This window comes from Sminthopsis crassicaudata, chromosome 3, assembly GCF_048593235.1.
Source record: "Sminthopsis crassicaudata isolate SCR6 chromosome 3, ASM4859323v1, whole genome shotgun sequence".
Taxonomy (NCBI): domain Eukaryota; kingdom Metazoa; phylum Chordata; class Mammalia; order Dasyuromorphia; family Dasyuridae; genus Sminthopsis; species Sminthopsis crassicaudata.
In genome coordinates this window covers 150386108-150412175 of record NC_133619.1, presented here as the reverse complement: position 1 = coordinate 150412175, position 26068 = coordinate 150386108, and the positions used below count along the sequence as shown (strand labels likewise).

General features: G+C 33.4%; 1 protein-coding gene across 11 annotated transcripts in view; it reads right to left on the bottom strand.

The window, feature by feature from the left end:
* Positions 1–1289: 1289 nt before the first annotated feature.
* MBNL2 (muscleblind like splicing regulator 2) overlaps positions 1290–26068 on the bottom strand; it is a 172457-nt gene continuing 147678 nt past the window's right edge. For 6 of the 11 annotated variants that reach the window (XM_074299381.1, XM_074299383.1, XM_074299382.1 and 3 more), the window contains one exon: positions 1290–4110. In XM_074299381.1, the coding sequence (XP_074155482.1) occupies positions 4096–4110 (15 nt within the window). In that variant the 3' untranslated portion in view covers positions 1290–4095. Of the gene's footprint in view, positions 4111–23661; positions 23844–26068 lie in introns of all 11 variants that reach the window. The other 5 variants (XM_074299377.1, XM_074299379.1, XM_074299380.1 and 2 more) reach the window with 2 other exon arrangements.

Sequence of the window (26068 nt, the reverse complement as noted above, 5' to 3'; positions counted from 1 at the left end):
TTTCTTCTCTACCTCATTTTACAGATAAGAAATTTAAGTAAATAGGGTCAAATGTCTTGCTCAAAGTTATACAGCTAGTCTTTGAGGCTAGATTTGAACTCAGAAAGATGAATCTTTCTGACTCCAAGTCTACCACTCTATCCACTTTACCACCTGGGTGCCTCATTTCATTAGAATACTCTTTACTAATTTAAGATATAATTTAGCATAAATTTTCATCTTAGATATCAACTAGTTGAGTAAATTATCTTGAATTAATCTCATTTTCAGTAATTCTATTTGGAAGTAGCAATTATGAGAGTATAATATTTATTTTATTTATTTTGATTGACCCATATGACTTTTCAAATGTTCCAGGTTATCAAAAATTATTTTTATCTTTGGATATTCCTGAAGGAATTGTTTTGAAAAAAAAAACATTCATTCACTTATGCATGACTGATTATCTGTGATATTCCCAATAGCCCTGTTTTCTCTGCTCTCAAGCAATATGTTGACAGCTATATGAAATAGAATTTCCCTTTTTTTTTTTTTTTTTTTTTTTTTAAAGGCGGTGTCTCCCCATGTCATCCTGGCTAAAAATATAGCAGCTCTTTCTGGCCTGAATTCATTCACAATCTGCACATGAGCTTTGACTGGCACTTTGGCATAGCCCACTATAGCTCCAAATTCCTCTAGACCTCCACCAATGCTAAGGGCAGTGTGGGAATAACCAGTGAGCACCACCAATACTAGCCTTAATTTATTATTAATCCTATCTCCTTCATGGGATGCTGTAAGAAATGTTCTTAAATATCTGAAAGCTCTCTACACATTTCCACATGTCCCATTCTCCTCCACATGCTGGTCCCTCCCTCCTAAAATTACCCTATATTTATTTTGTATATGGAGACATTTTATGTGCCTGCCCTGCAGAATATAAATTTCTTGAGGGCATAGAATAATTTCTTTGTCTTTGTATCCTCAAGCATCTGGCCCTTTGTAGATACTTAACAAATTATCATTTTTCAGTTGGTTGATTCATATTAATAATATTAATTATGTATATCTATGTCATCCAAAATGTACCCTTTAAAACAGACATGTACACGCCATACCCATCTGCAGAACACCCCGACCCACACATAGAAAACTGCCTTTTATTTTGGCATTTGTTGAATTGTTGAAGACCCTAAGATGGTGGCAAGCACCAGAGTTTGCCCACCATCCTTGGTTGGGAACGTCCAAACTTTTACTCAGTTGGATTTGGTCAATTTGTCTCAGCACAGAAAGGAGGATTGACTATAAAATTCTTTTTAAATGCTTCTTTTATTTCATTGGTTGCACATTGGGTGAGTGAACTCAATATTACAACTGAAACATAGAATTGATACAAATTAGACTTCTGTTTACATGGAAAGGTAATGAATGAGGGCTTTCGGTAAGTGTTACTGAAAGATTTAGTAGAAGTGTTGTCAGTGGAGTGATTGAGGTGAATGTTTTGGTGAAGTGCTGTTAAATTACTGAAAACCAATAATGAAATGCTGTTCTTAAAATAAGTGGAGATCCAGTCTCTTAACCACAGCATTTACTGAATTGATATTTTCCCATCTTGGATTCTGGTGATTTTGTTTTTGTAATTAAACAAAGCATTTAAGATTTATTCATCATAATCAGACTCTTCTGAATATAAACAAACTTTTGGCAAATAATATTTATACAGAAAAATAGTTTTAGATCCTCTCAAATCCCAGAATTATTCTATAAAATTACATTATAAATAAATAAAAAGCAAAATCTGTTGTACATATATTTGTACATCTATGTAATTGCCTTGCCTCCTCCTTACTGAAAATGGTATCCTTATGGTCCTTTTGCATAATATAGTCACAAATTCTGGAAAATGGATATCTTATTAAAAATACAGTCTTTTCTATTTCTTGGGAGGTGTATATGTGATGCTTTTTGATGGTTTATCTTAAAGGGCTGAAAATAGTTGTGTAATAGTCATTTAAAAAATCAAAATTATGAAACAATAACATGAAAGACAATGTTATAACAAGTAGTCTACAAAAATATTTCAGTGATGCTCATAATTTACCTTTTAGTCATGTGTACTAAGTTTTCAAGGAATCTAAATGAACAAGTATTAAAAAAATGAACAAAAACAACCTTGAATGCTATAGGCAAGTTGTAGCATAACTACATTGTTAGAATTGAGAAAAATTACAAATACTAATAGTATATAATGGTAAAACTACCAAAGTAATAAAAGTTTAGATACAATATTTTCCCACAAATTAAAACAAATATAACAGTACAAGCACTATGTTAGATTACACTTAGATTGTGATTTTTTTTTTTCCTTAGGGTGATCAAATCTATGACTTAATATAAATAGATAGGAATTAGACTCTGAGCAACATGAGTTAAAATGGCAGATCTTTTTTGAGACAAATCATGACACAGTTAGTGTCTCTAGTTTTCAGAATTGGCAGTGATGCCAACATTAAAATATTTTACATTCAGTCTGAAAAGTTTAAGTCAAAATACTGCAATCACTAATATGCTCACAAAATAAAGGGATGTTTTAAACAATTACACATCATATTCATTTATTACAGCTGTTTTGTTTTTGAAACAATAATTTAAAGACTATGTAGGTATTGTATCGGACGTGTGCAACATATAAAATGTGAAATATGAAATATTTGGTACAATAGTGCTTAAAATAAACTTCAAAACAAACTTTCTAAACAAAATTTAATTTTATCGCTATAACCTTGAAGATCAACCAAGTATTTAAAAAAGTAAACAACATTAAAATCTGTTTCATCCATATATAGTATATATGTATGTGTATATATAATATGTATGTACTTGTATTAAAGTTTTTTTTTATATTTTTGAGACATAAAATATGCTTTAAGGTGAAAAGATTAAAAGAACTATTTTTTTCCATGCTGTAGTCAGTTACAACCCTTTAATTCAACTTTTAAAATGTAAAACAGTAATGGAGTTTTTAAAAGTGAAACTATCTACTTTTTTTTTTGTTGTTTGTTTACATAGTAATTTAGATTAAAGTCACAGTCAGATTTTAAGTGACTAACCTCAGATTTACTTAAATTAGAATATTATACAGATCTCCTCACCTACAGCTTCTTTATTTTACTACATACATCTTTAGTTTCAAAGTGTTATTCTGTGACAGGCAACTGGATGGTGAGTTTGAAAGACTAATCACTTAGATTAGGTTGTTGGCATTGGCCTCCTTTCCTTCAAGCTGGATGAAGTCTGGCAAAATTTAGGCACTTCTGCAAAGTCTCTCTTATAAAACAACATTAAAAATATATTTGTAAAATAATACCTTCAAGACTTTGTTGGTTGGGGGTATGAAGCTCATACCGTGCAAAGTTTTTGTTTCTTTTAATCTATTTCTCTTATTCTAGAATCATATGATTCAACACAGCATCTCCAGGCAAGCCAAACACTATGCTTTGATGCATCCCCAGAACTTGTGCTTGTCCTTGGATTTTCCATTAGAATTTGAGACCTGTAAGACAGGTCTTAGTTTTACTTCACTTCTTTCTTTGCTGCAGCATCATCTCATTGAGAAGTGAACACTTACCCTTTGATTAAGTGGGCAAAGGAAACAATAATTCGAGTGAGAATTTAACCTGCACTTGGGACAGGTTGGAACCAATGCAAACTGATTATTGCTAAATTTGAAATGTTCTGAGTCTGAAAAGAAGAAATTGGTTGGGCTTTCTGCATCAGCTATAGTTATGGAGATAAGACAATATTCTTAGGACAGAAAACCATGTTTAGAGAACTTTTGAAAGTAAACTTTACCCTTTATGTCTTTAAACATCACAGCTGGCATCAGGTAGTTAACTATTTTAGGTTGGAATATACTAAGCATACCATATTTAATACTCATATATGATATAGCAGCACTAGCTTCTTAGAGTTTGTGATCTGTCCAGAAGAACTACATTTTTATTTAGCATGCAGTTTGTGGCAATTCTATCGAGGAGGAAACAGGATAGTATGTACAGTAACAATGTTTTGTTATTCTCAATGCGGTTTCTTGGCATTCCATTCCATTTCTGCTGATTATTTCAGTATTATCTGTTAAAGGAGGGAAAAAAACAACAACAACATTGTTAGATATCCTTTTGTGAAATATTTTTTAAAAACTGCAAATTCATGCATGGGGCTTGTCAAAATGGAGTCAATTCTATAGGACTTTCATCAGCTTTTTAATAACTGCATATCAATATAATGAAAACATAAATCTACTCTTATTTCTGCAGGAATGTGGTTTCATGGCACATTACTTCTGATAATTTTTTCACCATGAAGAATGTTACTTTCAATGCAACAAATTTCCCCCCTGTATTTTCTGCAAGCTGTTTTTCCTTTTAACATTAGGGCATGTCCACACAAGGGATCAAAAAATCATAAATTCTTATCTGTTCACTATCTATGATATTCAGAAAATTTTTTGCATATGTATATACATATATATCACATATACATGCATATATATGAAAAGTTGAATGTAATTTTTTAAGTTGACTAACATTTCTTCACTTGACTTCCATTATAAAAGTGGAGATTCCAATAGAAATAAATTCTGATCAAATGCATAGTAGAAATCGTTTTGTGAATTTAAAAGTCCCATGTTTAAATGAAACATGATATTTTTCTAGTAATACGAAATTTGTTCTAAATTAATCAAAGATTAATTTTTTTACACTGAAAACTGAAAATTTAAAGCAAAAGCCTTTAACCTCTAAGGTCCCCTACATCTATGTATCTAGGTCAATAGGAAAAGGGAAATGTATCCTATTATATATAACTAACTACCTTTTACATATGTTGTTTTACAAATCCAGGCTTTCAACTGTTCCTGCCAAGGAGTTTTGTATTTTAATTTAATGATTTGTTGATTTAAAGTCCCAAAGTTTTTGTTTAGGAAGTATCTTTTATAACTTGTTCATAGAAAGGGTCTTCCTACAGAGTGAAAGATTATTTGCCCAGTAAAAGAGCCATTACCTTCCAGGACACTTTATGATTTATGGAACATAGATTCCCTCATGAAATTTTCCTTTAAGTGGGTACAGCCATATTTTATAAAAGCATAGTTTTAGTGCCCCCAAATAATAGGTTCTAGTAAGTAAGTACAAGTGTTCCTTAACAGAACACAATATTATGCTGTAGCACCTTGGGTTTGCAGAATAGAGAAGCAAGACTTCTGCTGAAGCTGCCTATAGACACATTTAATGGAAGCCAAATCTTTAGATAATAAGTTTGTTTCTTTTATGTATCACTTCTTTTCACTAGCACTTCAGTTTTGGAAGAAAAAAAATGCTTTTTCTGTTGAGCTGTATCCTATTAGATCTGTTTTTGAAAAAAAAAAAAAAAAGAAATATCACATGTTCTTTTTTTGTTTTGTTTTGTTTTAAACTAGAGCACTACTCATATCCTCCACACTGGTACATTTTAACTTTATCTTCACATCTGGGTGTACAATTATTACATGTTAATTATTTAGTTTCTTCATTTAGCTGACATGCTTCTTAAGCAGTTTATGCTCCACTGTGTTAAATCATACACCTTTTAAGTTTTATTTTAAAATCCTAAGAGCCTCTTTATAATGCCTATGAGATAAATATTTTGTCATACAATGTGTTTCTTGAAAATGTATTTTCCTTTTAAAATGTATTTATAGTCAGGCCTATTTGATGAAAAGAAAAGGCCAAGAAGGATAAAATGTGAGCTATAATAATAATAAAAAAAAATTCCTGATACACCTGGAGAAAAAGCATTCTGCAGAAAGCATAGCAATGGGCAGATCACAACAAAGATATTTTCAGCATGTACTCTAAAAGAAATCCATCACAAAGTATGCAGTTACTCAAAGGATCTAAAATAACTTTTGGGTAGTGAGTTTAACAAAGAAATTTGCAAGTCCACCCACCTTTAATTAGACTCTTAAGTCAGCATTGCACTTATGTACAAAGCATTTACTATACTCATCCATGCAGCTCTTGCTCCAGGCCCCAGGTTATGCTCTCTGAATCATATGTATGGTGAAATAAAAATACAACCTCCTGGACTATTGAACTCTTAACTGTTACTTGTCTCTGACATGGAAGCAGCAGTTACTGTCTCCATACAGAGAACCATTTGTTAATTCTGTATTGTTAATTGTATATCTATTTCTCAGTGCTGAGCAAAAGCCCAAGATACATGTTGGACACTTTTGTAACTTGAGAAAGATTTCCACATCTGGGTCTCAACAAGTATTCCTCCTGATCCCCCCCCTTTCCCCATTCTAGCCTTGTGAAGCATTGCCAATCTTCCTTCTGTCCCCTGTTTAATTTTGTGCTTTGCATTTAGTTTGTGGCAGGCTTTTACTAGCATATACCCGTCTGGACAATTGGCTGCTTGAAATAATACTTTATACATGTGTGAAAAGAGTTCAACTCTCCCCCTCAATCCCCATGCCCCCTGATAGTTTGAAATCTAAGTTCTCCCCATTCTCCCTCCAACCCCACCAGGGAAAATTTTTGCAAAAGGATTCATTTTTAGTTTACTATGTTCATTGAGGGTGGTGTCCTTTTTGGTAATCAAGACACTCAAAGACACAACATTTACACCTATGAGTTTGTCATTTTCAAAACAAGTCATAGAACTTGTGACACTCTTCCTTGGTCTACTTGTCTACATGGGCTATTTTTTATAAGCATGAAATTGTTCCTGTTAACCTCTTGGAGAGGTTGTCTTCATAACTACAGAGAAATTTTCCTTCTGTGCTCTGATTATATAAACTATATCTCTTCCCCAGTCACAGGAATGGATGGGAGCAATTCCCGAGACAATTCTTGTAATTATTTAATATTGTAATAAAATTATTTGTAATTGTAAGATCCTAACTCATAACCTATGGTTGGGATGCAATGACAAATATTTTATATAATAATTTCAGAATAATTCTCTATGCCTTTGGAAAATTTCTGCTTAATTGTGAAGATAAGTTGACAATTCAACAAATGCCCATGGGTAAAAGTAGTAGAGACTGATGGAATTTGAGAATTGTCTGAAAAATTTAGGAGGTCTGCTTCATGACAATTCATCTAGCTAATTTCTGAAGGTCTTCCTCTTCCAAAAACAAGTTAGCCAAACAAACTCATAAGTGGTTTTATCTTTCAGAAGATGAGGAAATCAAAGAAGGGTAATCATTTTGATCAATAATGAAGAGCTAATGGGTAAAGTGAAAACAATGTTGGGAAGTTGTTACCCTTCCCTTTTAGAATTCCTAGTAGATAAAAGTAAAACAGGATATAATTTGATGAATAGTCTTTATGCAATAATTATAAGTGTTCAGAGGGAGAAAATAAGTAGAATCTCATGGCCTGTGCCTCCAAAAGAGAAGGAGGTTCAAGAGGCTGTGGTTGATCTATAACTTTTCATAAAATTGATAGCTGGGAAGGGAGGATTTTGTGTGTGTATATATAAACATGGATAGCTTATCAGGGATAGGCTTATACATAGTATGTCTGGATTTCAGAATGGTATTCATAATACCTGTGTGACAATAAATACAACATTGGTAGGGCTTAAACCATCTGACTGACTAGACTCAAACAATGTTGATTAGTGGGGCAGGTTCTGAGGTTCTGTTCTTAGCTCTATTTTATTTATCATTTTTATATGTTTTAAATTAATATATAAAAGGAATTATATTTGCAAATGATACAAAATGAATAATTAGCTAACATATTATATGGCAGAATCAGGATTTAAAAGGATCCTGACCAGCTGGAAGGGAAGATTCAAAATAACAAAATGAAAGAATTAAAACAAAAACATTCAACTCCAGAAACACAAAATGGGTACTGAGCAGAGGGGGATAAGGGAGGAGCAATAATTTGAAAGCAATTCATATGGAGAAGACCTGAAAATTCTATAGACTTCGAGCTCTGTAGGAAGCAGCAATGTGATGTGGTGGTCAAAAGTAACCGTCATTTTGAATAGAAGTATTGTATTTAGACAAAGGAACCCTTCTCTTGTCACACCTCCTATAGGGTATTATCATTTGCAACTTTTGGACTGAAGAGGCTAGAGTGAATCAGGAGGAGGCTGATGGTAAGAGCACTGAAAACTATTATTATGAAAATGTTACTTAAAAGCTCTTGAAGATATTTGAAAGAAAAAAAAAAACTTGATGGGATGAGGGAGGAAATCTTTAGATATAATAGTTTTTAAATATCACAAAAATTGCCACATGGAAGAGAGTAGAGTTGTTCTACTTGGCCAAGGAAGGGAAAAAGCAAGCCATTGCACAGGCAGAAGTTATAGGTAGAGAGATTTTGGCACAGTGAAAGAAACATCTATCTTCCTTACAGTGAGAGCTGTTGGAAGTGGGCTTCTTTATGGACTTTGACTTTGCTGCTTTAGAAAGATATTTAAGTAGAGGCTGAATGAACATCTCTTGGCATTATTACAGTTTGGGGCTATAGATAGAAATTAGATTAGGAAGTCCCCTACAACTCTAAAGTTCCATGATGAAAATTTTTAAAGTTTTAGGAAATACCAGTCATTCCACTCAAAGAGACACCTAATAATTCTGGTCCCTCCTGCCAAGAAGTAGATGGATGATGTGCCATCTTCTTAATGTATTTGACCTTGATTCATCAGACAAATGATAGGTCTCAATTTATAAATCTGCCTTACAGTAACAGTTAAACTTTTAAATTTATATGCAAAGATAGCCACCAAGTAATACTTATTAAATTATTATAATGTTAAAGCATTATAATGTCAAAGCGTTGTACATAATATCCTACTCAGAATAAATTAATGTTTTATGGGTATAGGAGAATCTTAATTTATATAGCAGTCATCTTGAAAAGTTGAAATTGGATCATACTTTAAATGCTCTTTGAAAGTATGCTATGTAAAGTTATGCTATGGTGAATACTTGTATAATAAAATATTCTTTTAAAAAATGAATAATAACCATCTAAATTGCCTAAATTGAAAGTCTGGATTGCTATATATTATGTTTACTTAACCTGGGGCACAGTCATGGTAAAAATTTCTGGATTTAAATTTAGGATTTATTAAAATCTGGCCCTGGCCCTGACACTTGTTGGATTTATAACCCAGAGCATATAGTTCCTATTTGAGCCTCAATTTTCTTATCTGCAGAATGAAGGTAAGTATGCTTCTGCTATTGACTTCACATGTTAAGAAAGAAAGCACTTTGTAAACTTCTGAGTGCAACAAAAATGTGACTTATTCTTTTCATTTTCCTAATCTTGGTTAAAATAGAACAATAATTTTTTCTTTGGAAAAGTTTGTGTTTTTTTATGTAAAATATGTTTATTATGTTGCCCTGTCATGGAATCTGTGTTGGAAGAAACATCTATACATGACCAAGAATCTCATCAGTCAAATCATTATCAAGTGGCCATCTAGTCACCACTTGGAAATCTCTACTCAAGGAGAATGGAATACCTCGGAGGGAAATCCTTTCCACTTTTAGACTGCTTAAGGGTTAGGAAAGTTTTCCCTCAAATCAAGCTAGGACTCAGTACTTCTACCCCTGGCTCTTAATTGTATTCTGTAGCCAAACAAAAGAAGTCTAGTTATTCCACATGATAAGAATGTCAAATGCTTGAAGAAAAGTTATAATCTCTTCACTCCCCTGTCCAGATCATCTATTCTTTAGGTTAATCACACTGGAAAAGATAAGGGCAAGGCACTCCAGTATCTTTGCCAGAAGACCCCAAATGGGGTCATGAAGAGTCAGACATAACTGAAAAAATGACTGAACAACAAGAAAGCATAATTAAGTTCCTCCATAATTAAGTCAGATTTGTGACTTGATGTTTAGTCCCTTCATCTTGTTGGTTATCCTCCTCTGGACACACTATAATTTTCATAGAACTCTTCCTAAAATATGGTACTTGGTGTGGAAGAGTTTTCTAGAGGAAGCATGACCAGGGTAGAATATGATTAAACTATCACCTCTCTTATTTTGAGATAGTATATCTTATTAGGGCAAACTAGAATAGCATCTTGGGAAAAACTGCTGGACCAAGGGTCAGGAGGACCTAGTTTTGAATCTGGCCTTCGATACTCTGTGACCCTTGTCAAATAACTTCTCTTAAGTTCAGTGTTCCCATCTGCAAAAACACCTTCCTCAAACAGATGTTTTCTAGAATCAAATGAAATAAATTATGTAAAGCATTTTGCAAACTTTAAAATGATAAATAAATATTAGTTATTTTTATATGGTTCTGTGGACTTAAATTCTGTAGCCTATTAAAAGTCAGAAACTATAATCTAGACATGAAATTGGTTATTTGAGTTGAAGTTCAGAATATTATATATACATTACTATTAAGTTTAATTTTATTAGATTCACTCCATCTTTTCCAGCCATTGTTCTCTTCTTAGATTCTAAGTTTCTAATTAACATTTGTCATCTACAAATTTGATAAGTATACCTTCCTGTGCCTTTATCCAAGTTATTGATAAACATAATGAACCAAATAGGGCCAAGGGTAGATACCAGGAACACTCCAGCAGAGATTTTCCTTCATTTTGGTCTTAGTCCATTTAACCAATACATATAACCATTATCATCTAACCTACATTTCTCCATCTTTTTCTTAAGAATGGAATGAAGAAAATGTGTCAATTGTTTGTCTTTTTTTTTTTTTTTAATCTAGGTACATCTCTGATACTCTCTTGATCCATTAATTTGCATATTGCAAATATCAGACAGGATTCAAAATGACCTTAACACTTTTCCTAATAAAAATGGAAATATAGATAATTTGTGAAAACTGTTCTTTCTGAAAACATGCTTGATATCACTGATTATATCACTTCTCTTTTCAGAATATTAATATACCATTCTTTTGGTAATCTATTCCAAAAATTTACCGCAAACATTGAAGCTGAGCATACCACCTATGAATCTACCATCTTTCTTAAAAAAAAAAAAAAAAAAAAAAAGATTAAAACTATCCGAGCTCTGTTTTAAATTTAAAATAATAGATTATCAGAGAAGTTTGACCACTTCTAATAAAAAAAAGGAATTTTTTTCCTTCCCTTTAAAAACATGTAATCTTTGTTTTTCTTATTGGTCACTTTTTTAATTTTTAAAATTCATCTTTTAGTTGTTAAGCTCAATTCTAACAGTTTTGAATATCTGGAAGCTCAAGTTAGGGAATAGATAAAGTTTTTTTTATTTTTTTAAAAGTTTGTTTTGGGAAGTAATTTTAAAAATTCTTTAAAATTACATTTTGAATCTGGATTCTTCTGAAAATTTAAGAAAAAATTAATTAAGAGTTTGGAAGTGATAAAGTCTGATGTTTGTTGATATGAAAGAAAATTTCTAAGTTTAAACTATAGGGGAGATATAATTAGTGAAGAGCTATCTAATTCTTAACTCCTGTAGATTTGAGAAATACAAGTGTTATAGTTGAATTATTATTGGATTTGGAGTACAAATTCATGTATTCAGCTCTTGGCTTTACTTCTTTCTGTTTGTGTTATCTTGACAAGTCACTTTATATGTTATTTATTTATTCATCCATTCATTTGCTCATTTATTTATTTTCTACCTTGCCATCTAAAAAGAACAGGGGTAAGGCAGCTAGACGGTGCAGTGGATAAAGCACCACTCCTAAAGTCAGGAGGATCTGAGTTCAAATCTAACCTCAGATACTTAATACTTAATTGCTGTTCGACCCTAGGCAAATCATTTTATCCCAATTGCCTTGCCAAAAAAGAAAAGAAAAAAAAATGACAGGGTGGGAATAGGTAATCTTTAAGGTCTCATAAAAGTCACAATCCTATGATTACTTTTTCAGATTTTTATAAGACATGGCAATGCTTACCCCAATGTTCAAAGGGAGAATAAAGTCTTCCTTAACTACTCTGTGACTCTGGCCAAGTCACTGAAACTTTCTGACTCTGGGTTTCCTTATCTATGCAATTAAGAGTTTTGATTAAATGGTCTTATGTTCTTTCCAACTCTAATATTAACAAAACTGGATTAACCACAGAATATTGCATTTAGTTCTTATTGCCAAAGCACAAGTTTAAAGCAAAAGGATGGGCCTTAAAAAAAAAAAAAAATGGAGGGATCCAAAAGCTTTTTCTAATAAAAATTATATCTTTAGCTCATAATTTTAGAAAGTCCTCCTTCATTCAATTAGATTGTCAAGTTTTAAGAACAAATAGAAATTCATACTTTATCTTGTACTAGACTTTTAGAAGTATTAAGTGGGCATTTTGTTGTTTTTTTTCCTTTTTAAATATTTTCCTAGTGCTTTTATTTTGCCCTATATTATACATATATTTAATATTTACTTCTCTAACACAATAAATTACTTAATTAAGCAATTGTTGTATATATTTTGTAATTTTGTGACCAATACATCATAACACACTCTAAATTCCTTAGCTCAGTCCAGAGATACACACATTTCTCAGAAATAAGTATATCTTTGGAGTTGGAATCTGTTTTACAAATCATCATTTTTTAAATCGTATATAATATTTATTAAATAAATAACAAGTAACATTACCCCAAATCCTAACAGTGCATATACTTTTAAAAGAGCCTTATAGAATTTTTAAAAATATATATTTTTTTGCATATTCTCAAATGTGATTAATTAAATCTAAACCACAAAAGCAATCTGGATATCCTGAAAATGGTTTATCTAATGACATATATACCCTTAGCTAAAGTTCTATCTAGGTATTATAATCTTTCAACTGAACAATCAAGGATTTCTTTGTGGCCCCTTTTCAAATAAGTAGCAATTCAAAATTCAGTCCTTTCATATCTAGAGTATTATACCTGTCAGTTTTAACTATCCGCATTGAGTATTTTTTTAAAAGTGCTTCTTAGCAGCTCTTAAAACTTTCAAGGTTATTTTCATGTGATCTTTATAGTCTAACTTTATTTGTCCCATTTTGTAGATCTAGAAATTATTGCAGAAGGAAGTTTTATTTTATGGATAGAAATTACTGCAGAAGGAAGTTTTATTTTATGGATACCTTACGTATACTTTTCCCAATGTACCCAGTGCTCTTAAAGCAAAAAGGAGCATTTAATTTTTATTTCCTGTGTGGCGCTTTGTCCTTTCTACCAAGAAATGGTTTATTATGTTCATCTGAAGTGGGCTATTGTAGGGGGCAGAGTATGTTTGATCAGTGGTGACAGTAGTTCTATGATACTCATTGCACCCCTTGTCATTCTAGAATGCTAGTGAAGACAGACAAAAAGACAGCTTTTCCAATCCAGCACAGAGCATGGGAACAAAATGCAAAGCAAAAATCAGGAGCCAGAGGCAGTAGTATTGGATAGAAGAAAATGGTGGCTACTCTGAGCACTGCACAGGGTGTGGTGGCTGAGCCACTGCAAGGATCTGGCCCTTTTCAGTACTTGTACCAGAGTTAACTAACTTCTTCCACATTGGGGCACGCTGATAATTGTGTGTGGGCTACCTCATCTATTACCTAATATACTTTCCTAGACAATTAATAGCCAGTCAAATTCACAACTTTTCTGAGAAATTCTAACTATTCTATGAAGGAAGTAAAATTCAACAAGGAAGATTTATTCATTATTACACCCGAGACATACTATTCTCTCAAATACACCTTTTTTTCAGTGATAGAAAACCATGACTGAAAAAATAAGACTCCAAGTACTGGATATTTTGTATTTATCAAATTGTTGGGTCAACCAAAATGCTGAACTGAAAGCATTACTTTGAGTTCCCTTTTCTGCAGAAAAGAGAACACAAATGAGACAGACACTGCACATGATTTAAGAACATTAAAAATAAAGTCATACCTGTTATCAGATCATGAATTAATGACAACCTACTATAGAATCTAATATACAATAATAGTTAACATTTACACAGCACTTTGAAGTTTGCAAAGCACTTTACATGTATTATCTCATTTGGTATTCATAACAATCATCTGAAGTAATTGCTACTATTATTTCCATAAAAGATAGAGATAATAAATATAACATTTATAAGAATCAGCGACTTCTTGGTTAAATTGTTAAAATGTCCACTGGTCACTTACTAAAATGAGCAATTTACTCTAATTCTTTATTAAGTAATGTGGATTCAAATTGAAAAAAAAAAAAAAGTGAAACACTTAAACAAATTAATGCCATACAGCAAGGGAGCAATAGTATTGGATGAGTTATCAAAGGATCAGCTTAACTATTAATCTTTAAGTCCTCACATATGTATGAATTATTCAGGTCATCAATATGGTATTAGCCTTATTATGCCAGAGGCAAAAATACTCCAGAAAGTTCAGTGGCTACATTATGAGCAGCAAGTCAGATGATTCTGAAACTCAATCAGCTATGATCCAAAGGAGTGACTACTATCAACTTATTTCAAAATGGCAGCATTCTGTTATTTTAAATCACAGTGATGTAAGAAACCATTCATTTAGGCACTCTGTCTAAACCATAGCTTAGTTTTCATGCAAGTATGCCTGCCTATAGCAGGTATTCACTGAGGGAAACAAGTAATTAATTTTATTCCTATAATTGCTTGAATGTTTTTATTATTTGATCTATTTAAATAGGGCTACTGAACACTAATCATTTGAGTTAAAAGTTAGAGAAAATGGGAATAGCAGGAATGGAGATATGTTGCATTGGAACATTAATTCTTCTTTTCAAGTGTAGACAGGGAAGAATTGGGAAGGACTTTCATAAATAGCTTAATGAAGAGATGCCTTCAGTCTTTAAAAAAATGATAAAAATAGGTGTAGTCCTTTGTATATAAAGAAAACTACGGATTTACCAACAATAGAATTTATCACAGGACTTGGAACTTAAATGTGCCTTAGAGGTCATCTAAACCAACTCCCTTCATTTATTTTTTATTTTAATTGGGAGGGGGTGGCAATTAGGGTTAAGTGACTTGCCCAGGGTCACCACAGCTAGTCAATGTTTTCTGAACCCGTTGCCCCACCCTCTTCATTTAATACATAAAGAAGTTGAAGCAGAGAGACTTTGAATTACTTAAATTCCCTAGGGATCATAGAATCAGAGCTGAAAGGAGTTCTAGGGTTATCTAGTCCTCTCATTTTGTCATCTTCATAAAATTCTGAGAAATTGTCATTTAGTCACTGCTTAACTGAGTTAAGTTTTAAATAACTTGAATTACTAAGGAAGTTTCTTCTTACATTCAACCAAAGGGAGAAGTTTTGTTTTTGCAAAGATGTGATTCAAATCCAGATCCTCTTAATGTCAAATCTAGTACTCTTTCTACAACACTTCCCTATTTATAATAGGAATATACTTAGAAATCTGATGTGTGGTGTGAACTAATCTATCCATCTTCTCTCAACTAGTTGCCACTGTGCTCCCAGTGGTCAATGGCATATATAAATAAAGAAGCTAGCTAGAGCTATGAATTCAGTCTGTTAGAAGAGTTCTTCCACCCTTGTTAATTAACTAATTTGTGGGGATTAAATCTGTCCATTTGACTTCTCTATCCCTACCACCTTCTAAGCAACTAGCCCTTTAATTAGATTCTAAGATGACTACAATTAACAAATGAAGTGATTTTGAAGTTGATCCAGACAAATCAGAATTCAAGGATTTCCTTTAGCCAAAGTTCCATTATAAAAACAAAAGCTCTCTTTACATTAAGTGTCTTTTTCAGGAATCCTGCACTGTTCTTTAAGCAGTAAAATTCAGATTATTCCAGAAATACCCATATTTTTCTAAATAATGATACTTATTTCAAAGATCCAGAGAAATCAAATGACTTCTTTTACAAAGTGATTGATTGCCCCTAATATCAAGTTCAGCAAGAACTCTCTTACTGTTTCATTTAATCACTGGGAAAAGGTCAACAACTCTCTGAATCCAAAGCACAAAACAACAAAGAGAAATGAATGGAGGAAATCTTCTAATGGATAGCTTCCAAACATGGTCTTTTCAAAACTGTTATAGTCAGGCAGCTAAACTATACCTTATTAACTAATTATACATAGAGTCAGAACTAAAACAAGGCCATTAGGACTATGCTAGTATCTCAGGGGACACATGGGAGCTTGCTTCTTGTCCCTCATTCCTTCCAGCATCAGTTATATGTTCCCTCATTGAAACCCAAGCTGTCACCACTCTGTCTGTGCCCTAGAGCTCTTATGCTTCTTTCCTTTCAGAAGGGTAAACATCCCTATCTTCCCACCCAGCTGCTTATCCTGTGGACTGAATCACAAGGGAACTCCTGGATGGTGAATGAGAAGCAAAGGTACCTTTTGCTGACTTCCACAGGGACCTAAAGCCTTCCTTTCCTATAGTCATTATTCTTTTTGATCTCTTATTTCTGCTGAGTCCTCTGTGAACCTTCCTATGTTTTTAATTTAGTGAAAAAATAACAATTCAAAAATGGAAACCCTAAATATCTTTCAAGTACTACCTTTATGACTTTTATCAATTAACCATTCTGAGATTCAGTTTCTTTGTGTTTACAGATCTAAGTAAGAACTCTTTTCAGAATCCTTCTATCTGATGCTCAATTTTGATATCCTTGCTAAGGCAGGCAGAGGACCATGAAGAGGAGCTCACTTACTCTGTAGATGCTAACTCTATTAATAATCCCTTGCTACATGCAGACCATTACACTGCCACTCTCCTTTAAAGTTTATTTTTTCTCATTTAGATCCTTACTGCTATGCTCACTCATCATTTCCCCCCCATAAGTTTAGTGTCTCATTCTCTACCCTGCTTCTTGACTTTCTCAAAAACTTCCAGTACATCAATCTCCTCAACTTTCATGCCATCAGTCTCTAATTTGCCTTAAACATGCATAGAAGTGATTATACTTAAAACTTATTTAACCCCGGCTCAACTTAATTTGCTCTAGATGCCAGAATTCCTAGTTATTATTCTGATTATAGGTCATACCTGAGATGTGAGAACCTCAGATATCTCAAAATATTGTTGATAATGAAACTCAGGTTAAGTGGTTCTAGGAATGGCTGCTTTATGAATGGAGCCCACTACTGTTAAAAGATTCTTTTCACCTTGTGTTCCTAAAATTGCTCCTCTATCCTGCCCTACCCCCACCTCCATAGCTGAGCAAACAGCATGAAAAGAGTTTATTTTAGGAAAAAAAAAAAAAAAAAACACCTAGTGTAAGGGCTTAAAAAGAATAGAATATACAGGGTGTCTGTGAGGTTGTGCAGAGTAGTTAAAATTGAAAGAATTCAGTGGAAATTGAGAATAGGAAGTTCTTCCTCTCCCCTTCTCTGTTCTACATATACAACAGGAAGTGTGCCACAGATAGGATTAAATGCAAGAGGAGTGAAGTCCAGCTGGTAAGGAAGAGGGGTGTTCCAGGGTCAGGTGAAGAAAATTTCCTTCCTTCCTAGCTTCCTTGGGAACACAAAATTGTACAGCCCTTCTTTCTAGCACTAAGAGAAAGCCACAAACCCTACTGCTGCCCTGCCTCCTTAAAATAAAATAGGATTAAACAATAACAACAACACTAAATTGCATGGGTTTTTTTAGAAGTAATACTTATCTCTTCCCCACCCATCTATTTCCCTTATTCTCTTTTCTGTGCTCCTCATTAATATTTTCTATTAGTATGTGTTCTCCTGCCCCAAACTCATCTCTGCCTGTTTTACCATGCCAAATGTTTCAATGACTCTCTATTTTTCCCCCTTTAATCTTCACTTGCAGTCTATACCAGCAACTGTCTGAATTTTTTGGTTTTTGAGCATTTTAGTTGGGGCAAGCTCTGAATTTACTTCAAAAGATAGTTTAGATTTTTGGGCTCAACTACAATTCTATACTTGAACACTGCATGATTACTGAAAGCCAAAAGCAAGACTTTATTGCTTGGAGATAATACAAGATACCAGAAGTGAGGTAATTAATTAATGCACTGCTAATTATATGTGTTAATATATGAACATTTTGGAGCAACTTTGCCTGGCCTATTATACAGCCATTTATAAACTGCCATTATATGGAAAGGTCAAAGATAATTAAAGGGAGATTTAAAGATACTTTGAGAAGTAGCATTGCCAGTTATTTATAGTGAAAAAAAGAATATAGTAATGAGAAGGGCAGTTTGTGCTTTATACCAAATTTGACTGTTTTTATAAGAGGTATTTTTATTTGTGCAGAAGGGGTTTCCAAGACTACCAGCTTAAATTGTGGTCCTAGGAGAAAACTATAGCTGGTTCCATTTTGGAGAAGAATAGCCTGCTATTCAGCAAAATATCTGTAATATTTAGCAGATTTCTGAAGAAGTGTTTATTCAGAATAATTGTTTTGTTGAAGAATAGTAAATCTATCACTATAGATTAACATTTTTGCAAAGTAAAACATAAAACCCTATGATGTTAGTGACTCATGATTTTCATGAAAAGATTCTTTTTTCCTTGACATTTTCCATTCTGGTATATTTGACCAAAATTCTCTCAGTCATGTTTCAGTGTGAAAAGTTACAGTTTCACTAATCATTAACAGCTGAACTTTAAAATGAAAAGATATATACAGAAAAAAAAGTTCTCTCTAAGGACTGATATGCTGGGTCTTTATTGGAAATGTAGGCCATCTGGATATAAATCCATTTGAACAGAAATTCTGTATTTGAAAATATTCTTTCACCTTTCATATATGGCTTCAAGTCAAATCCATAAAAACTGAGACTTTTGGATAGCACAAAAAGACAAATGTATTTGGATCTGAATTTTTTCAGGAAGCATTTTTTGCCAAGAGTGTTTTCGGACCTACTGCAATATAGTGAAAAATCTAACTCTTTTCCTGATGAAGATATCCACATGCAAATGAAATAACCAGATGTTTATATGGGTCATAGCATGTTTTTACAATGTAACTACTATCTTAATGTTCTAAATTAGGGTAAGAAAACCCAGTTTGGAATTAACTGTTAAAGAATTTATAATATGACAGAAAAAATGTTACTTAAGATATGGAGGACATCAGCTGCAACATATTTAATTAATAAAATGAGTTCTTGTACTTTGAAATTATTTCAAAAATCTACATTGAAAGGATGTTTGTTCTGTGAACTCAGTAGGCTGCTCCCAATTTGAAGCAGTTTCATTCAAGGGGGCCTCAGAACCTCAGGAGGGAAATAAAGAAAACCTTTATCACTGCCAGGGAATAAGCAATGGAAAATAGTTTATGCTGAAATTGGAAGGACATTTCAAAGAGGAGAATGAAGTTATGTTCCAAAGAGAGTCACAGAAACTGGAACCTACCTGAAGTTAATGTAAACTCCTGAATCCTACTTAAAATTATGCCTCTGTTTGCACTGTCATTATGTAAGACTCAGAACCCTGTGCAGTGTCTGGCTACAATTCCCACTTCAGCAGTGGAGCAGAATGTGTAATTCAGCCTTGGCTTTGAAGAGACTAAAGACAGAAAAACAACCAAATGCTCACATGTAGTGAAAGAACTGGGAATAGCATTAAAATGAATGTTATGTAAGGAAAATGAAAATATGTGCATTTTTTCACATACGGTGAGGATCCTGTATGTTTCTCATGTGGTGTGATGACACTGCCATCTAGCAAATTCACACCTTTCAGAAAGCAGTTCACTTTTCAAAACCTCTGTAAATTAAAGTGTGTCTTTTTCTCCAAGGTCTTTGTTGGTGGTGGTGATGATGGTGATGGAATGTGTGTTTGTATGTTTGTGTGTTTTTTATGTGTGTGTGACAGAGAGAGAGAGAGAGAGAGAGAGAGAGAGAGAGAGAGAGAGAGAGAGAGAGAGAGAGAGAGAGAGAGAGAAGAAGAAGAAGAAGAAGAAGAAGAGAGAGAGAGAAGAGACAGAGACAGAGAGACAGAGAGAGAGAGAAGAGAGAGAGAGAGACAGAGAGACAGAGAGAGACAGAGACAGAGACAGAGAGACAGAGAGAGAAAAGAGAGAGAGAGAGAGAGAGAGAGAGAGAGAGAGAGAGAGAGAGAGAGAGAGAGAGAGAGAGAGAGAGAGAGAGAGAGAGAGAGACAGAGAGACAGAGAGACAGAGAGAGAGAGAAGAGGAGGATGGAGGGAGACAGAGGCAGGGTGAGAGGTAGATTAGAGAAGGCTGTATATAATAACAACTGCATGGCACTTAAAAGTCTCTTAGAACAATAATGGCCTAATGTGTCATGTGAAAAGAAAGAATGTTGAACTGTAACTTGGGAGTTCTTGTCTTGACACTTCTACTAACCAGCTGGGTAACTTTATGTGACTCTTACCACCATCTTTCTGGGATTTTATTTCCTCAACTATAAAATAAGGGACTATGCCAGATGAGTTGACATTCCATTCAGCTTTAATTTGTAGTTTGCAGCGTACCATATATATAGTTTAAAAAAAAAAAATTGGTGGTCAAATTAGTTTGTCATCAACACCAGAGCTTTTCAGGAAATGCCATCATGTCTAGTACATGGGTAATCAATGGGAGGAAGGAAAATGGTAAAAACAACAAGAGAGTCTCACTTTTGTCTCTCATAATTAAATAATTCCCACTTCTTACCTCTTCAACCTTATCCTACCATGGTTTCCCCACAGTATTTATGCCACTTTAATCACTATATGCATTTAGATGTCCAAATCTAGCACTCATGATATCTATCTGATATTTAAACTGCTATTAGAGTATTTGGCCACCAGGCAAGAAGTAATATTTTTAGATATACCCCTAAAAACCTGAATTGAGCAAGATACATTTTTTACAGTTAATTACTTTTTCAAAAACAGATCTATTTATTTAAGAAGGAAACAATAGCAATATTTAAAATAAAATAGATATACAAAAGATAGAATAAGATTTAAAGAAACGCTAAGTTTTGCTAGTGATGTTTTTTAACCCTGAGCGTCTTTTCTTAATAGCTTTAAACCTTTGGCTCTCTCTTCTCAGCTGTTTAATTTGCTGCTGCTAATATCCAAGTTTATTTGTTGCTTAGAGCCAAAATCCTTGTCCAGGGACTTCCTTTGCAATTATACCAATGAATTCCCTAGAAAGTTTCTGACTGTTATAAGATACCTTGTATCCTCTTAACTTCCAGGCTCTCTTGGGAGCTAAAAGGAAGGCTCCTATTTTTGACCTGATTCTGACTAACAGGGAGAAACAAGTTGCTCAAGTAAAAGCATTTTGAGGGTGGAGGGACAAGTGCTCATTACATCTTAGAATTCATGATAGAGAGGGAAAATTAGGGTATTCTGGTGCAAACTCCATTTGGGGAAAATGGACTAAAAGAGATTGAGAGAAAAGATAGGAACCAATGACCTAAAAATTCTATAAGGTAAGTAGGTTCAAGAGGGACAGGAAGTTCTCAGGAATGAAATTCTAAAGAAAGAATGGTTCCAATGAGAAGGGGAAAAGGAGAACTATGTACATTAGATTGAAGTCACTCCCTAGGAAGCTAACCGACCTTTTTGTATTTTAAAAAGATATAGACAGAAGATACAAAAATGAGTAATGGAGAATAAATACAAAAGATTGACTTGGTTTTCTAAGTATAGTTATCAGACGAGTGAAAGCCAGCTATTGCATGCCAAAGACAAAAATTATCAAAAGAGAGTAGAAATCTCTAAGATTTTGTAACGATTGGTAAGAGGGAACTCAGTTGAACGAAAACTAGATCTAAAGGTCCTGATATTGGTAGATTTAATTGTTGAGTAGCCACTATTGATCTATGAAAAATCGAGAATGAGAAAGTACTATATTATTTGCAAAGGGCAAAGAATGTCCTGATTTTTTTTTAAATGGAAGGAAGTAGATTCTACAAGTGATTATTAAATATCACTTCCATTTTTTGGGCAAAATTACCCAACTATCATTAAAATTTAACAGATTAAATTTCTTTCCTGCCTTTTTTTTTTTTTTCTTTTTTTAAAGCACAACCAAATTGGAGGTAATACTGATGATAAATTCTCCTGAAATTTTTTTTGGGGGGTGGAATCAATAAATTGTCTTATGATTTCAATTGTGGACTAGATGATAGTATTTTTGATAAACTCAGATTTAGTAGAATGATTAATTTTTGTTGTTGTTGTTGTTGTTGTTGTTGTTGTTGTTGAGGCAATTGGGGTTAAGTGACTTGCCCAGGATCACACAGCTGGGAAGTGTTAAGTGTCTGAGGTCTGATTTAAACTCAGGTCTTTCTGACTTTGGGGCTGGTACTCTATCCACTGCACCACCTAGCTGCCCCAAATGATTAAATTAAAACAAAACAAAAAAAAAAATAATGGGATCAACATGAGTCAGTGGATTAACTGAAAGTAGGTCTTTAATGAAAGACTACAGGGATCTCTCTTTGGCCCTGTTCTATTCAATATTTTTTATCAATAATTTAAATGATGGCATAGCTTCCTGCTAGTAAGATTTGCAGGGATATTTTTATGTTGTTATTTTGTTCTCAAAGAGGATTAATGACACCACTGGGTGATATCTTGCTTTGATTTGCTTGTGAATTGGACTCAAATGAAGCAGAGCTCACTTTCTTCTCCAGGATCACTGAATCCAGTGGCAAGGCAATATATGAAGCTGGAAGGGATGATAGAATCAGGATCCAAAGTCATTTCAATAAGGTAGACTATTGGGTCAAGTCTCATTATATTAACACTAATAGAGATAAATCTAAAAATTTTACCCTAGGATTCATCAAATCACTTACTTATAGCTATGGCCTAGAATATGTGACAAAGACCTGGGGGGGGGGGGCGGGGGTTTAGTAGACCCCTCAGTTCACAATGAGCCAACAATTTGACATGACACAAAAAATGGTGTTCAAAATAAAGGACATGATATTATATTTTATTCTCATCAAACTACATCTGGATTACTACATTCCATCATGAGCTTTTGAAAGGACTGTGAAAGTGGAATGTGTCTAAAGGAATGTAAAGTGGGAAGGTCTGGAAACATGTCATAAAATTCAATTCAACAATCATTTATTGATCTCTTATTGTATGGATGAGATTGTGTTTGTGACTGGGGATAGAAAGAGAAAAAACAGAATAGTCTCGGCTTGCAAGGAGCTTATTTTCTACTAGAAAGTTTTAGCAGATAATAAGAATGTAAATACTAAGTATTTACAAAGTAATGTGGGGGTAATTTCAAAGTAATGTGAGAGGGGATAAATCTCGTTGAAGGTGGCACCTGAGTTTACTTTCAAGGAAGGCTTAGAGATTCTCTAAACCAGAGGGAGAAGGGATTTGGGACTAGTTGTGCAAAGGGGTGAAGAACAGAGATGGAATGTTGTGTGTGGGGAACAACTAGCTAACCAGAGATGATGATTAAAACTATGGAAACAGATGAGCACATAAAAGGAGAGAGTTAAGGGAAAGAAACCTATGATAGAGCCTTGGAGAATTCCCATATTCATAGTGTGGGAGGAAGAGGATGGAAAAGACATTTGAGGAGCCCTCCCAAACTGGGCCAGTTTACCTTAGGAAGAAGAAATTTATGGAGAGACATGACAGCTGTTTTCACATATTTCAGAATTGTCATATTGAAAAAAGGATTTTTTTTACCCAGATATAGAAGACCGACAAGGGGCAATCAATATAATTTTCTAAGAGTTAGATTCTGGTTTAATATAAGGAAAAACTTACTAATTAGAGTTGCATGAAACCAAATGTATTTCTTTATGGATTTTTCAGCGATGATTTTTGTTATTGTTGTTGTTGTTGTTGTTTTTTAATTGGAGGCTGGGTGACTCGAATAGGTATTGAAGGGATTCTTGGTCAAGTACAGGTTGGATGAGATTACAGGCTCTCAACACAGGGTCTGTGAACTTTAAAAAATATTTATAATTATATTTCATTATAATTGGTTTCATTTGTAATCTTATGTGTTTTATTTATGCATTTAGTTATATTATTGAGAAGGGGACTATAAATTTTACTAGACTGCCAAAAGGAATCATGATACAAAAACAGAGTTACTAGACTAGATGAAATCTGAAATCTCTTTTAAGGCTGAGATTCAGTGAATTTGTGACTCCTTGTCTCAGCTAAACTGAGGTCAGGGAAAGGAAACTGCTACTTTCTGATTAATTTGCAGTTAATAAAGCCTACTTTGGTATATAGGATAAAAAAATGCTACTTAAAACAATAAGCACTTAATACTTGCTAAACTGAATTGAACTTGTAAAGCCATGGTTCAAAAAAAATTTAGAAAGGGGACCAAATTCATACTTTGTCTTTTTTGTAAGTATATGCTTATGTTACCAACTGAACACCAAGCAGGAATCATTTTATTCATCAGAGCAATTAAATAATCAAATTTATTCACAATGTCCTATTTACATATTTGCTGTCAATTTAATTATGCAGATATTTATGGATTAGCTCTTATGGGCAATGGTTTAGGTGGGGAAAGGCAACAAAGATGAGGGCAACAGTATTTTTAAATCAAACAACTCTATCTCTGTTTGAATTTCAGTATTAACTTAGCCACAGGAACTCACTTGTTAAACATAGGGATGGCAACCTGGAGGTAAAATGATCTTGGAATGAGGAAGACCTGACCTCAGAGACTTGCTACTTGTGGGAACCTGGGCAAATAACTATACCTCTGTCTGCATGTTTCCTCATCTAGAGGGAAGAAATATAGCATTTACTTAGGGCTGTTGTGAGGATCTAGTGATACATTATAGGTAAAGCTCCTTTCAAACCTTACAGAATTATATAAATGCCAGTGATTATTATTATAATAATGAAAAAGTCATAGGCTCTTACTTAAGCTAGTGCTGCTTCTATGTGAACAAGGATCACCTTCACAGTTTCCTCAGGTTACTATGACATATCATACATACATATAGGCTTCAGCCTATAATTCTTCCTTCTTTGGAGTTGCTATGACTTGAAGGGCAGGGGAGAGATTACCCCTGATCCACCCAAATCTATGGAAATGGACATACCAGTAAGCCTGCAATCAGATGTACTAAAGGAAAAAAATTTCAAATCTGCTTAAGTATAGGAAAATTACTACTTTAATTTCAATCACAATGCAAAATTAATCATTATATATTACTTGAGCTGCTACAATTTTTATTTTATTTCTTAATAATATATGTCTCTCAGCATTATTTGTAATTGGAGAAACAACTTTAGTATCAATATTTGGGAAATGATCTAGAAGCAACTTTAGAGTTCAGTAGACAAGGAAATGGCTGCATAAATTATTAGAATGTAATTGACTTTAAAAGAACTAAATACTATAATACAACTAGGAATGATAAAATATAAAGAATACAAAGAAATGTGGAAAATCATATTAAAAGATGTGAAGAAAACTGCACCAGAAGAACAGTAAACACACCCACTATGATTATATAAAAGAAAAATTGTATTGCAAATTCAAATATGGGAGTGACTAGAACAAAGGCAATGGAAAAGGAAGGAAATAGGAGAAAACCACTTATAGGATACTTATTTATGGAAATTATTTTTAAAAAATGTAGCTACTTATAAATGTATTTCCACTTGGTTTTATTGTTGTTAAAGTTCATAACAAATTATTTCCTAAAATAACAATTTCAGTGGCTTTTCTACTCTGCCAACTGGATCTGTTACTGTAGGGCATGTGCTCTGCCCTTCCCTGATGCTCCCGAGTGAAGCAGATAGAAAAACTGAACTTTATTCATCTCTCCCCCAAAATAAAAGACTTAAAATAAAAACTTGGGCATGATTGGGTGCAGGAATTCTCATGTTAAAAAAAAATTCTTTTTTTTTAATAAAATGAATAGTGGATGGGATTTATGTTATTATAGATAAACAATCTACCAGTAAGTACAGTCTTATGTAAAAGCCTTTGACATTTTCTGTTTAATTGCCTTTCAACAGCATACTGAGAGCATGTCTTTAGATATTATATACAAAAAGGTTCTCTGGATTAGAATCTCTTATTATGAAGTGTAAAGTATTTGAAAGAAATGAAAATGTATTAGATTATAACATATCATTTACCTAAGTATCTATTTATCTATAGCTTAATTTTTTCTTTAATTTTAATCAG